This window comes from Tasmannia lanceolata, unplaced genomic scaffold (assembly GCF_043159265.1).
Source record: "Tasmannia lanceolata isolate RefF3 unplaced genomic scaffold, GAP_Taslan_0.1 ptg000018l, whole genome shotgun sequence".
In the NCBI taxonomy this organism is placed as follows: domain Eukaryota; kingdom Viridiplantae; phylum Streptophyta; class Magnoliopsida; order Canellales; family Winteraceae; genus Tasmannia; species Tasmannia lanceolata.
The window spans coordinates 21,731,749-21,747,474 of record NW_027518695.1 but is presented as its reverse complement, the minus strand read 5'-3'; the positions used below and the strand labels follow the sequence as shown (position 1 = coordinate 21,747,474).

The 15,726-nt window shown below is 38.1% G+C and overlaps 1 protein-coding gene across 3 annotated transcripts; it reads right to left on the bottom strand.

Annotated features, from left to right (window-relative positions):
- Positions 1–1,631: 1,631 nt before the first annotated feature.
- On the bottom strand, positions 1,632–14,246 carry LOC143850938 (mediator of RNA polymerase II transcription subunit 11). Of its 3 annotated transcripts, none has more exons than XM_077360226.1 (5): positions 14,055–14,246; positions 7,597–7,885; positions 7,356–7,472; positions 2,815–3,012; positions 1,632–2,063 (listed from the first exon to the last, which is right to left on the bottom strand). In XM_077360226.1, the coding sequence occupies exons 2-4, from the start codon at positions 7,690–7,692 to the stop codon at positions 2,836–2,838; spliced, it is 390 nt and encodes a 129-aa protein (XP_077216341.1). In that variant the 5' UTR covers positions 7,693–7,885; positions 14,055–14,246; the 3' UTR covers positions 1,632–2,063; positions 2,815–2,835. The 3 variants fall into 3 exon arrangements, with proteins under 3 accessions (XP_077216341.1, XP_077216342.1, XP_077216343.1); XM_077360227.1 differs by having other exon boundaries at positions 1,632–2,015; XM_077360228.1 differs by lacking the exon at positions 14,055–14,246 and adding an exon at positions 13,712–13,804.
- Positions 14,247–15,726: the final 1,480 nt, after the last annotated feature.

Below are 15,726 nucleotides of genomic sequence, written 5' to 3'. Positions count from 1 at the left end.
AATGTTTTATGCGGAGGGAAGAAGATGCGGATAAAGAAAGGGTGATGATTTGTTTTCCACCCCCTGTAGGATTATGCGCCCCCTTGAAAAATGATCTGACATCAAAAAGGTTTAAAGTCTGCCACAATTCACTCTATCAGGGGGGGGCGCATAATCCTACATGGGGGCGAAAAAATATTATCTCCTTAATGGAAGAAGTGTGATTATGTTTCTCACCCCTATTTTCTCCATTTCCGCACCCTTTTGTTTGTCTCTTTGTTAAAAACGAAAGGGTGGAAAACATCCTTGAATTAGAGATTTTATATGGTGTAAGCCCTTTTAGTCTCGTATTTTTCAAAAAGTGCTGTACGGACAACACTGTAGGATGATCCAAACCGTTCATGTGATGGGCCACAACGTAATTAGGTGTTGCCCAAAAAACTCATTGCTATAGGATGATCTTAAGATTATTAACCCTCCGATCTATAGAGGTTTCCATAATATGCAGTTTGTCTGTAGATTGGAGGGCTAGGATCATCCTATGGAAATGATTTTGGGGGCACAACCTAGGTTTGGATCATCCTATCTATGTAGCCCAACAAATGAATGAATTAGATCAACAAACAAATGAAGATTCTTGGAAAGAAACCACTATTACACTTCCTAAATAGAAATGATGTATGTCCCATAGGGGTTACCCATTTGATTTTTCAGTCCTTATCTCATTATGTTCCACAATATCAAGTTTGATCTCACATAGATGCCCCTTGTACCCCCTTTTAAGACTCACAAATTTCCTTTTACCATCGAGCAAGAAAGAAGGTGCCGTGTGTGTGGATACGCGTATTTTAGAATCCTGAATTTCCTCAAAATTGTAGTTGGGAGACGAGAGAAGAAAGAGAGCAGCCGTCGTTTTTTTTTATTTCTAGCCCTTCTTTCCGACAGCAAGAGAGCTGGCGATCGTCTCATGTTTTCAGGTTTTAGAAATCGCAGGATACGAGAGAGATGTATCAAACCTAGTTTTCTTACTTAAAACCCAAGAAACACTGTCAGGACAGCATACCAGCAGCTTGATCATGACCCTCTTTTACACTGTTTTCAAACTAAAAACCTGGATTCTAAAATCCGCGTATCCAAACAGCCCGAGTGTTTGGGAAAGTTTTACATGAATTCAAGTTACTAGGCAATTATCACTTAAAATCAATTATGAAAATCCAAAAAATAAAAGGTTTCCTACGATTTTACCAAACCTTTGATTATTTCCATACCTTGATCTTAGGACACTGTCTTGCCTGGACGCTGCAATCAAATTTAATGTCCTCATGGCCCAAGATATATTATATGCCATCTTGTAGGGTGGATTATGCATGACTGTTATAAGAGATCAAACAGCAAGAAGATAAACAAAATCCAGCATTATGATCGGATCCGTTCACCTGAAGAGCCATCACAGGGCAACCCAGTAGGACCAAATCTGATGTCAAATGGAGATCTCATTCGCATGATTGATTCGTACAAAAATCAATGGCTAGGAGAGAATGTACTTGTTATGCTCGATCAAAGGTAATCAACTGATGAGGGTGGCACCCAGGGCACTTGGCCAGACTTGTGATGGCCAACAATTGGGTCCATGCCCAAGAAATGATGCTGTCTTAAAAGGAAATTCCCCTGTTATAATCACCACTGTGATAATATAAAATTTAACAACAATAAAATATAATCTCAGTGTGAACAAATCACCCTATTCCTCAATCAGATACATCCCTCTGATCGGATTCTGTTACGAACATCCCATGTTTGTTGACTGTGACTTGATAAGCAGAAGAATTACGGTATAATTATACATTCCTGATCCTACAATCACAAAGAGGAAAAGAGTAACAGACGAATCGATAACCAAAGATCGAAGATGTTGACGATAAGATGGGTTGTCTTCTTTGATTCGGACTTTATCGTACGTCTCCATGACAATCTAAATATAGATTCCGCCTCCGCTGTTGGAACCAAAGACAGAATTTCCTTTCTCGCCTTTTCTCCTGTTGAATGCATCTAATGATTTTTTTTTATTTTTTTTAATGTAGCCCCTAAAATAAATCAAAAAGACGGTCAAAATACAACAGAGAAAATGAGCATCAGGATTACAATAAAAGAGAGAGAGAGCGAAACAGAAAAGAAAAACTCAAGGTGGAAGATGGTCAAAGAATGTGAGCTCAATACTGTTCACTCCCTGTCTAGCAAGCCCATCCGCCAATGCATCTAATGATATGTTAGCAATATTAACATATCGTAATTTTCAAGCAAAACTTTGGAAGAATTTGTTAGCATGCGTATTCTAAATGCTGATGAATCAAACCTAAATCACTATACCCATTACAGTTTTAGTAGGATTAATTCTTTGAGGAAATTGTAGCTGTGTATTGCTTGATATTACCCTTTAAAGGGCCTCTTCCGACTAAAGCTATCCGCATATAATCTTATTTACTATAAACTCGTATTCTGGCTGCAAAAGCTTATATATATCACAGTTAATAACTTCCAAAGTGGCCTTAATGTCCCATTTGCAGATAAGATCCATTTGCAGATAAGATCAACATATATAATCTTAACAAATAAGGAAGGGTTTTGGTGGTATCAAAAGAGGTCCTAAAATCTTACATAAAAAGTGGAATAACAGGAGGATTTCATCAACAAGATGACGGAAACTCCATGGTAAAACCCATAAAATCTTGGCTGAAGAATAATATTCAAGGTTGGAGCTACTGATAGACATGAAAAATCAACAATATTCTCTTAACAAAAGAGAGAAATTGTAATAATATTAGTCGGTATACTTACGAGAGCCACCTGCACGGTGTCTTAGAATGTGTCATTGTATTTATCAATGTTTTGTTTCATGTCATCCAACTTTCCAATAACATACTCCAGTTTCTCGCAACAGATCTCATTGGAAATTCTAGCATTGTAATCGCAATTTTCAAATGGACGGTACTCGCATGCACTTTTGATTTCCTCCCGCAACATAACTTGGATGTCCTACATTCACAATGCAATGAAATGTCCCATTAATTTCTGCATACCACATGCTAAAGAAGAGGAATGATTTAGAGACTACAGATGCAGAGACGCCATGGGAAGGCAGTTTGTGGTCTCTCCTTTTGGCTGAACAGATGGGATCCACCTGTTTTCAGGAGGGGCCCAAATAATGAGTGAGCAGGTATCCTCATTTAATGGGCGGTCCCCATTGATTCGGCCAATGGGAGATTGCTGAATAGTTTGCTTCTCCATGCATGATTTCTCTCTAAAAAACTGAAGAAATGTTTCTTTTTCTGTAAGATTGACATTTGTAGGAGTTGATAAACATTTAAGAGAGTAAAATTGCATAATTTTACTTTTCACTGTGTAGATAGATAAAACAATAAAACTATATACTGAATCTAGACCCTTAAGTACAGGTTGTGATTTAATTTCTGAAACATGAACAGCCTGTAGGTTTTTAGAAAAGAAGTGTGATCAAGAACTCAATGTGGGGGTTTATATCTGTGAAGGATGTTCCCACTTCATGACAAAAGCTGGCGATCACCAATTCCCTTCATCCACGGCAAAGATCAACAAAAGGGCATCAAATTTACAGCCACAGAATTGCCCATCCATCCATAAAGAAGCAGCGTGCTACCATTAAATCATTCAAGAGTACACAATCTGACAACTACAATAACAAAGAGTCATACCAGTGCATATTAGCAAACAATGTATCCAACAAGAAATATGCATAATGGAAAGAAGAAATCACTAAAAATGTAAAAATGAAAAGAAGAGACAATGGAAAATATATCACACACAAGAATAGAGATAAAAAATGATTTTATGAGAAAAACGATGAAAAGAAATCAGATCATTGAAATGAGGATAACTACCAAGCAATCACTCCAGAGATGTCAAAATCCAAAATATATCAAACAGGGAAAGAAAAGCAGCTACAAGGGAACATTGACATCAGATATTTAGAAGGAAGAAAACTTGGTTAAAGCAATTGGAAAGAGAAGGCATAGGGTTCAGGGATACAGGCCATGGAAGAGAAATAGAAGGAGAAGAGAAGAAGAAGAAGAATAGGAGAAGAACAGAAGTGGAAGAATAGAGGAGAAAGTGGGGAAGGAGGAAGAAGATGAAAAGGAGATTCTCAATCAATCTTATTTCATCAAAAACTTAAAATCTTTAATACATTAGGCTTATATATAGGCAATGGAAATAAAATTCCATGGAAATAAATAAAATCCCTAACTTTAAATAATATGAAAAATAAAATCAACTAAACACCATTTTTTTAGAAAACTAAATATCATGTAAATAGAAATCCTAAAAACTAAATAACATGGAAATAAATCACTAAAAAGTCCTAATGGACAAATATGCCTCCTCTTATTGGGCCTACAATCCGCATCTTTTGGTGAGTGTAACAAGAATCAGATCATTGACGTGCTCATTGAAATTTTCTAAGATCATGAAATCTATTATCATCGGCCCTCTTTTATCCGAGAAAGAAAAAATGGCTGAGGAGAGTTAGAAATACAGGGAACGAATAGAAAGAAAACAAAATATTGAAAGAGATAATTACAAAGAAAATTAAATGGAAGACAGATAAATAGAAATGGAATTTTACCACTACTTCTCATCGTCCTGCCCTTTGCGTCTAGCCTCTGCAAACACGTCTCACCCATATGCTTGAGGAGCAGGAAATAGAAATAGAATGATTGAGCATGCCCATGAAGAAAAAAGGCAACATATATTCAGTTAACAAACAGCATTGAGAGGCCAATGGAGAGATTGAACACCTCTGAACCACACTACAAAGAGAATCAGTCAGTATAACCAAAAAAGAAACTCCTGCTGCAAATCCCCATAGCACTACACTGGTTGTCAGAGAACGTGAACAGGGCTACTGGTTCAGCTGCTTGGGGATGACTACAGTGAACCGCCGTGTGGAGATTAGAACCGATGTGTGTAATGAGGTAATCCCTGCTTCTAACACCTTGCAAGCTATTGTAATGGCTAGAGAAGCCACTAAAACTCAGAAGAAATATATGATACGGAGAAATCAGCCACTAACTCTTATTCAAATTCCTCTCTGAAGACACCAAAGGATTCAATTAGCTATGACCATATAAATAAACTAAAAGCAGTTCGTTCGACACATCACCACTGACTATTTACCCCCATTTCAGAACCATCTCGAATTTATAAAAACAAATTAAAGACTGCTCCAGGTTAAAGAGCATGACTGAAGTGGATTCTGAGAGTTGTCTAAAGAGGGCCAAGTGCCGTGCAAATTTGCTCAAATAAAATGAAAATTCTAGTTTGGAACTGGCATGGAGACCAATGAACATTGCAATTGAGGATATCAAAACAACATCACTGAAGCATATTCTGACAGCTGTCCAAAGAGGGCCTCAATGCAGTACAAATACGTTCAAATAAAATAAAAATTCTAGTTTGGAACTGACAAGGAGCCTGATTAACATTGAATTAAGTATATCAAACTAGTCTTCACCTATATATGATCACTATCTTGGAACCTAGTTGTAAAGGGGCAGAGCCATGTCAATCACTCAAAAATTGTGTTACGGAGGCATGTCCTGCTACGAACTATGATGGCTTTGATGGCGGAATGTGTATATTTTGGGAATGGCATCAAGAAGCCACAGATTAATTGACCATGTCAACACGGACTACCCAAGCTGCTTAAGAGTTCTGTAGCCCATTTCGTTTGGCATAAATGACAACATGGGGGCAAGACTCATGAAAAAACTGAATGTTTGGGCATGAATGTTTGTGGCATGCCCAAACATTCTCAGTGTTTTGCTATTTGTTTCCATTTTAGCATTTGGTCTGAGATGGGTGTATTTTCCAAAGGATTGGCTTCCCATGCACAAGGGTGAGATGGGTTTGCAAAGGCCAAGAGCAAGGGGGAAGGAGAGAGAAAGAAACAAAGAAGCAGAGTAGCTAAATTATCATTAAATCGAATCCATAACAAAACCAAGCATGTAACTCAATAAGGACAAGATAGACAGCAGGATGAGATGCTAACCCAGAGAGAAAACAGCATAGAACAAAAAAAAAAAAAAACCTTTATAAACTTTGACTTTAATAGTTAATTAAAAATTCCACAAAAGAGTATCTTACATCATATAAATAATATTTTCACCTCCAAAGCACTTCCCTTCTTCATATACAACCATTCTAGACCTTTCCAATAACTTTCCAACTAAAATGTTCCTAAACAAGTTAGTTCTTTCAGGAAAGAAAAAATGAAATTTCCCAAAGAAAACTAACCAAACCTTCCTCTAATACAAGTTATTTTCTATCTTAAACTATTTCTAACAAGAAAAGCAGCCCTAATCAACCTCCCTACTTCAACTTAAACATACTCACTTCAAAATAATAGGAACTCTAGAAGCTTCAAATAGTCTCACCCATAGTTGCCAGTTCGGGAAACGGAAACGGGAAATGGTACGTGAAACGGAAACATGAAACGCGTGAAAAAAATCAAAGGGGAAATGAGAAACGGGAAACGATAGAGAAACACATGTGAAACGCATTGGGAAACGTCTTGGGAAACGCAAGGGAAACGTTTGGGAAACCTAGAGGAAACGCTAGTGAAACATACGTGAAACCTAAAGGAAACGCTAGTGAAACACATAAATGTGATGGTAACACATATATTGATAAGGACAGCCCTCTTTAGTGTATTTATCTTTAAACTAGATAGGGTTGTTCACAGAAAACTAAATGGGGTTTAAATATACCTTTTAAAAGTATTAAAATTCCATGGAAACGCGTTTCCAAGAAATGGGAAACGCGTTTCACTGGCGTTTTACAGCCGTTTCACCATTTTCCAAAAAGCGTTTCGTACCCGTTTCGGAAACGCGTTCCCACCTACCCTAGGCGTTTCCTGCTTCTATGGTCTCACCTTTCCAAAATATTATAAACTAAATTGACAAAGAAATCACAAGAAGCAAGAAGGTAAGATGAGAGAGAGAGAGAGGAGGAGGAGGAGGAGAGAGAGAGAGAGATTGTTTGTTGGATTGGAAAATCCGACCCACAAACCTATATGACCTATATGACGGAAATTTCTTCTTTTCACTTGTGAAGAACCAAAAAGGAGATGGGCCCAACTTACATTTAGTTATTTAAGTGACTAAAAACCCTGTGTATCGACAATTACTTGCCAAAAATATCATGAAAACTAGCTTGTGCAATTGCTTCAAACCATCCACATGGTAAAGATCCCACCGTGGATGGGCATTACTGCAAAATTCAAACCATCTGACAAGCACAAAAGGTTGAAAATTGACAAATGAAACATAAAAATGTTATTTTACCCTCATCGACTGCATGAACTCACGGCAGTGGCTGTTTAGAACTTCCATCCTCGGACCGGTGGAATTTGCCAGCTCATCCATTACGCCTCCGGCGAGCTCCAAGACATGGACTATCCTCTACACCCAATCAAGACCAAGATCAACATCCTCATGCTTTGATTGTGACAAATGCTACTAATAGAAAAACAAGCAAATCAAAGGGAATTTCATGTGTCTCCATGGGATGTTGAGTTCCTCTTACCTTTTCAACGTGATGAAGCCGCTGCAAAGAAGGGTTTTGGTTTTGGGCATCGATAGGATTGATTGGGTTCATACGAGTGCCGAATTGATTAGCCATAATCAGGTTGTTGAAGTAGTGAATCTCTGCTATGATTAGAGGTGTCAGCGGGCCAAATTAGGATTAGATCCACCCGTGCCCAAGTCACAACCAGCTAGGATCGTAACAGGAACAGTTCCTGATCAGAGAATTCCTCGGATCCTACATTCGGAGATTGAATCCACGTATGTTCAGAACCGAACCATCTGTCAGACTGTCCAGGATCCAACAAGGAGAAAAAACAGAATGAGAAGAATGATTAGTTATCAATAATAAGTATGAAGTGAGTTGAGTCACTAAATGCAAGCATTGTGGTTATTATCTTTTCAAGTTCTTAAATTGCTACATAAGTAAGGAACATATATACTCAGGGGTCTTCGATCAATCCCCAACAAGACCCCCACATAAGTCACTAAAAAAAAGGGCAGCCCAGTGCACGAGGCTCCCACCATTGCGGGGTCTGGGGAGGGCTAGATGTACACAGCCTTACAGCTGCTTTGCAGAGAGGCTGTTTCCGTGACTCAAACCCGTGACCACCAGGTCACAATGGAGCAACCTTACTGTTGCGCCAAGGCTCGCCCTCTCCACATAAGTCACTAAAAAGTTCCAAAAACAAAATCCAAAAAATTGAGGTGAAAACTAAAAAAGGAAGAAATGAACTAATACAGGTAACAATTTACAGCTTGTGGTGTTTAGAGTAGAATTATATTTTAAAAAGAACTCTATAATGTATGAAAGACGACATAGCAAGTCCTTTGAAACTTATATTAGAATCTGACATGATCATTCAAAAAAAAATATTAGAATCTGTCATCCAAAAATAAGGAAAAGAAGAAACCCACATGAGTTCATGATTAATGCACCCAATTCAGAAGGTTACCTTTTTTTTTTAAAATGAATTCAGAAGGTTACCTTTAGAAGTCTGAAAAGAAGAATTCAGTCTTTGGGGCTGTTAAGTTACACTGATGGAGAATCAATGTATTAAAATGGAAACAGAAAACAACCCTCATCTAAAAGTTTCCCCTAGAGGAAAAGACCCACTAACCTAACAAAAGAGCAAAACTAATACAAAATGAGCAGTACAGCATCTACCCCATGAAACTCGGTAAATTTAACCACTACCAATAAGGAAATTTGACATATGAATGTTGGCTCTCTATTTAAACACCAACTAATAAAAATGTAAAAGAGTAAAGGGTCGGTGGATTTAGGTGCCAAAATGATTATTATTAGGGACTTTAGTTGGACTTTGACAATTTAAATCTAGTAATTTCATCCTTTTATTATTGGTTTTTCAGTATTTAACCCCCAACCCCCCCTCTCCTAATTATGCATGTTTTTGCTTGAGTATTGACTATAGGAAAAGTAAACCAGTAAAATAAGTGTAGTTCAGCAACAAATGCCTTGGAACCCGGAGAAACTTGGTTCGTGCTATTTATCTTGTTTTCTGACTTGAAGATCTCTAATTTTCTCTATTTTATGATTTTGGATTAGAGTTCTTATTGGCTAGTTGGACATTGAAAGGTGACCTCCATGGTATGATTATGGCATGGAGTTCTATAGCTTTATTTAATACTCCCCTATCGTGAAACTCTTGCAGCTCAATAAGTGCTTGTAAGAAAAAGAGAACCATGAGTTGTCAAAAGATTTACCCTTTGGCCTCTGGAAAAAGGGAATGCAATAGCAATAAAGGTAGCATGTAGTTAAATTCATGAGTTTACTTTTCCCCTACAAACATACTTGTAGTTTCCTTTTATTTCTAGGTAGTCTAACGTAATTAAGCAGTTTTACATAATGAAGCATATTTTCTAAGACCCAATTTAATACATATTTTAAATTCTTACTCGGGTTAACACACAAAAGTGAACTACAAATATAGTATTATAGGAATTAGAGCAATTCGTTTGGCCAAGAGGCCTTAAAGGGTCAGGCTAGGTAAGGCCTTGTTTTTTTTTTTCTTAAAATTTTATAAGACCCAACCAAGCACGTGATTAGGCCTAATCTCAGCTTATTGAAACTATGAACAATCATCAATTTGACCATGTTTTGAGGAAATTGTAAGTTCTGAGATTTTTTACATTAACCCCAGAAGTATCAAATTTATGGCGACTCCCAATATGACCTTGAAAAACCTTCATGTTATCAAAGTAATTTGGTGACATTCAGACTATTTTTGTGGAGCTGAACCCAAATTGAAACCCTAACAAACAACAAAATCTTCCCAATACCCAAAACAAACAACAAAACCTTACCTTATCTGATTATGGACCGTGAACGATGCCAGAGAGAGAGAGAGAGAGGTTTAGGCAAAGCAAAAACCCCAAATATCTCTTAGTCTCGCTCCAGAGGTAACCGGGGATGGGAATATATTTGCATCCCTTTTATTCCCCGATCTAGCCCTTTATAGTGTAGAAACTAAAGGGTTTCGGTGGAGACCGACACCGAAATCACCCAAAACCGAAACGGTCATTTATTTCGGCCAAAATTTAATATTGAATAAAATATTAATTTCGGTTTCGGTACTAGTTTTGGACCTTGAAATTTTGAAATTTCGACAATCTGGTACAAAACCCGAAATTAATATTTTATTCAATATTAAATTTCGGCCGGTGAAATATTAAATTAATATTAAAAAAACAGATTTTTTGGGGAAAATTTCGGCCGAAATAAATGCCGTTTCGGTTTTGGGTGATTTCGGTGTCGGTCTCCACCGAAATCCGAAATTTCGGATTTCAGTCGAAATTTAAAACCATGACCCTAACCCAACCCCAACCTGCGCCATGAGTTGAGGAGGGTCAACCCCTAACCCAACCTACCCCAAATCTCTCAACCCTAACCCAACCCATCTAATCCGAAATCAGGTTGGGTTGAGCCGGGTTGGGTTCAGGTTCACCTAGGGCCAGAGAAAAATACAAAACCCAAAGAAAATCATAATAAAATAAGAGGACAGTGGTCGGGTTTGGGTCAGGTCGGATTGCCAAGGCCTCAATCCTCACCCAACCCGAAATTAAATCAGGTTGGCTTTTCCTAACCCTAACCCAACCCTACACAACCCAACCCAACCCGAGGAAATTCTAACCCAACCCAAGCCAAAATCGGGTTCAACCCGTCGGATTCTGGTTGAGCCTTACCCAAGTTGCACCCACCGTTTAGAACTACTCTTTTTAGTTTCTACACTATAAAGGGACTGCATCGGGGAATAAAAGGGATGCAAATATATTCCAATCGCCGGTTACCTCTGGAGCGAGACTAAGAGATATCTGGGGTTTTTGCTCTCTCTCTCTCTCTCTCTCTCTCTCTCTCTCTCTCTCTCTCTCTCTCTCTCTCTGGCATCGTCCACGGTCCATAATCAGATAAGATAAGGTTTTGTTGTTTGTTTTGGGTATTGGGAAGGTTTTGTTGTTTGTTAGGGTTTCAATTTGGGTTCAGCTCCACAAAAATAGTCTGATTGTCACCAAATTACTTTGATAACATGAAGGTTTTTCAAGGTCATATTGGGAGTCGGCCATAAATTGATACTTCTGGGGTTAATGTAAAAAATCTCAGAACTTACAATTTCCTCAAAACATGTTCAAATTGATGATTGTTCATAGTTTCAATAAGCTGATATTAGGCCTAATCACGTGCTTGGTTGGGTCTTATAAACTTTTAAGGAAAAAAAAAAACAAGGCCTTACCTAGCCTGACCCTTTAAGGCCTCTTGGCCAAACGAATTGCTTTAGTTCCTATAACACTATATTTGTAGTTCACTTTTGTGTGTTAACCTGAATAAGAATTTAAAATATGTATTAAATTGGGTCTTAGAAAATATGCTTAATTATGTAGAACTGCCTAATTACGTTAGACTACCTAGAAATAAAAAGAAAACTACAAGAATGTTTGTAAGGGAAAAGTAAACTCATGAATTTAACTACATGCTGCCTCTATTGCTACTGCATTCCCTTTTTCCAGAGGGCAAAGGGTAAATCTTTTGACAACTCATGGTTCTCTTTTCCTTACAAGCACTTATTGAGCTGCAAGAGTTTCATGATAGTAGAGTATTAAATAAAGCTATAGAACTCCATGCCATAATCATACCATTGAGGTCACCTTTCAATGTCCAACTAGCCAATAAGAACTCTAGTCCAAAATCATAAAATAGAGAAAATTAGAGATCTTCAAGTCAGAAAACAAGCTACATAGCACGAACCAAGTTTCTCCGGGTTCCAAGGCATTTGTTGCTGAACTACACTTATTTTACTGGATTCCAAGGTGCTAGATCAGTTCCTTAGAGTAAAAAATGAGCTTGCCGAACCTTATAGTTTCCTCTTAGTTGCGGGATAAAACCTTGTCTCGCTCTTTCTTATTGATTTTGACCGCTTTACAGAAAAGGCTTATAGGCTAAAAACCTAGCCCCTACCTTGACATGCTCGCTCGCTTCCTCCATGATAATTATGTTATCCGCAAGCCGTGGTGGACTGGGACTCTGGGAGATGCCACGCAAGGGGCAGGAACTACAATTCTTCCTCAGATTAATCATACTTGAAAAAAATTGATTTATATAAGTATATAATACTATAGGCGGTTCGTCGAGGGCTTCTTGGGTGATCAGAAGAGCTTAAGCTGCTTTTGCCTTAACTGGCTGAGCTAGCGAAGGTTCTCCCTTGTTTGTTGCCCTATTAGTAAGCAAGGCGGAGGCCATATTAAGTTTAAGTCAATTCGAAGCACAAAGAAGAATTGGCTGAATTGGAGGTTCGCTACTGGTTTCACTAACTATAATTATAGGGCCCTTACTTCGATCCCGCTTGGTCCTTGCCGCTGACGCCTATCGTTTCCAAGATACAGGAAGAATCGCTAAAAGCAGAGGAGCATGATCCCACCTTCCCTTGCTTTCGCCTAGCTGCCTATTGAGTTGACTACTTCAGGTAGGGAGTGAATAGGAGTGAATATTCGATCGATTTCATAGCCCTTATTAGATTAGCATGTGGCGCGCATCTGTTTCAAAGCTGGCTTCTTTAAAGCCCCTTCTCACGCTAGTAACCTAATAAGGGTCTTTATGGTGCTAGCTTATATGCTTTTGAAACTGGTGTGGAATGCACCTGTCTTGGTGTAGACAAGTAAAAGCTCTTAAAGCAGTCACTAAGCCCTGCTCGTTTGAGATTATGACAACTGATTGTGACCCCCAAAAGTGATTATTGGACTTAAATTACATTAGTTTTGACTCTAATTATCAGTTTTGACTCTAATTATCAGTTTGGGGGATCACCATCGGTTCTCATAATCTCAAACAAATAGGCCTAAATTAGATGTATCTAGTCTCACTATGTAGGACAAGTCCTCCTCGAGTTGCTTGAGTGGTTTTACTCGGTCTCAAACATGGCATCATAGTTCTATTCAAGGTTTCAAATTTCAGTTTTGGAATGCGTTTCGTTCCTCACCGAAACAAAATTTTCAGCCGAGCCGAAATTTTGAAATTTCGGACAAAATCTAACTAAATCTAACAAAACAATATTTTATCTTGTACAAAATTTCGAAACGAAATTACCGAAATTTCAGGAAAATATCAACTAAAGAATAAAATCCATATTTTTTTGGAGATTTTCCTTAAAATTCGGACCGAAATTTCAGGGAAAACGAAATTTTGACCGACATTTCGACTTTACCCAATTTCAGTTTCGGGGTTGACCGAAACCCAAAATTTCAGACCGATTTCGGTCGAAATTTAAAATCTTGGTTCTATGACAGAGAATGGGTAAAATACCTTCTCAAACAAATTTTATTTGTGACTTCCTAATTCCACCCAAATTTTTGTTTCTTTCTACTGGGTAGGGTTTTTGACAATCTCTCAACTAAAAACCAAGATGCTTCACATGGAATTCTTCAGCTTACAACAGAAATATCAACCTAAGAAGATTTCAGATCAAGTACACACATAACGAGATCCAATGTTTAAACTTTAAACAAAATATAATTGTCTTGGAAAAGATGGAATAATTCATTAAATTGAAAAAAAATAATGGAAATAAGTAATGAAAAATATGAGAGAAATGCATTAGACTAACTGGTTTTAGGGCCGGCTGGGTGATTCCACGGCGCTTGGATCTTCGAGGCCGTCTCTCTCTCTCTCTCTCTCTCTCTCTCTCTCTCTCTCTCTCTCTCTCTCTCTCTCTCTCTCTCTCTCTCTCTCTCTCTCTCTCTCTCTCTCTCTCTCTCTAGATTCGTCAAAGGCGTGAAAATACCAGAGGGTAAGCTAGTAATATCAAACATGCCCTATAACTCAATCAGAAACAATGCAAATAATGTCCAGACGAGATGGAATTATGGTGGCAAGAAAAAACCCTAGAATCGAACCTATAGATAATGAAAAACAAAAAACACAGTAAGGGGAATTCGAAAAAAGCCAACCTCTGTAACAGGTGAAAAAAGAGGGTTTATCACGGCTGAAAAATCGAGCTCCCCACCAGCGATTTTCGAGGGGTTTACCGACGAAATCCGAACAAAATGCGAGGTTTTTCAGTGCCGGAGTCCCGTCAAACGATAATCTTTCTTTTCTTTTTTTAAGGTGTTTTTAACGAAAACACCACCTATAGTATTGACGTTTTCTTACAAAAAGCCCCCCGTCTTTTGGAATTTATAAAAGCCAACCTATAATATGTGGGGTCACCGTATTCAAAGATCAGTTGCTGGGGCCATCAAATGAACGATCTAGATTTTCGAACAGGGTGGGGGCCAATGAATTGCACAAATAAACGATCTATATATATATATACTACTGTAGCCACGATGTTTTAATAATTGCACAAACTTGTTTGTCTTTTTAATCAGCTTCTATAACCTTTTTGAGAATTGTAATAACCTTTGAAACTCTAACGATCTAAAGGCCCATACTAAGATGGCAACCCAAGAAGGGGTGAATTGGGTTTTAAAAAACTTTTGCCCTTGTTAATTACAAATTTAAAAACAAGAAGAAATTAATACGATCAAACCATAAGAGAAGCTAAAAATACCATGCACGAAGAGATAACAGAAGAGAAAAGGTAAGAGTGAACCGGAGATTTTTATAGTGGTTCGGTCAGAAGATCCACGCCAAGGCCTACTCCACTCCACCAATACCTTTTTAATTCCCTTGACGGTGGGAATTAAATAAATTACAATGATGGCTCCTCCCCGCAGCACTCGCCAACCAGAGATAGCTCTAAGTCACCTACACTCGCTCCAGAGCTCTACGTCTCCACACTCGACCCAATTAATATCTTTGTATCAAAGAAAGTAAATATCCCTTCTCAAAGGGTTGGACAGTGTGGATGATGGTGTTACAATGAAGTATTCTGTCCGAATCTCCACTCAAGAGGTTACAAGAGGCTCAAAATGGGTTTCACAACTCAAAAGAACATTCAAGATTTGCTTATGGGTGTTTACAATTGATTAAATAAGTGTTTAAAACTTGTATTTATAGGCAAAAACCAAAACAAGCCGTTGAGTGGCATTTCCGTATTTTCTAAGGCCACAAATCAACTAGTCGTTATGAGCTTCAATAGCTATATTCGCCGTGGAAGACATTTGGGTAGTGTCTGCCAGAGTTACTAGAGAAGGCAAACATCCAGATTTCTGCAGACCCCCCTCCCCCCTGGTCTATAGAAGTGTAGTAACTATTTTTCGGCCGATTTGTTTTCCATGTTGCTTTTCCTTTTTAGGCCTTTTGTCCAAAGTCTATACAACCTATTTTGGGTGTGTTTGGTGCTTCTAACAACCCTAAGTGAGATTAGACTTTACAATCTACAAAATTAACTTGAAATGTAAATAGTCTTCACTTTGTCTTCAAAGCTTTAAGTCCATCATTTCTTAGATCTTCTTAAGGCTAGTTCAAGCTTGCCTTGATGCACCAATGAGGTTTTCATTTGCCATGATCCAACCTCCTTAATACTGGACACACGATTACATGATCTACAACTGATGAAGTAAACTTATTAGGAAACATAAGATCACTTATGTTTGGAATCATCAAAACAAGATGAGAATTAGCCAAGGTTGAGCCATTGGGCTTACAACCTTACATGGTTGTTTAAATAACAAACGA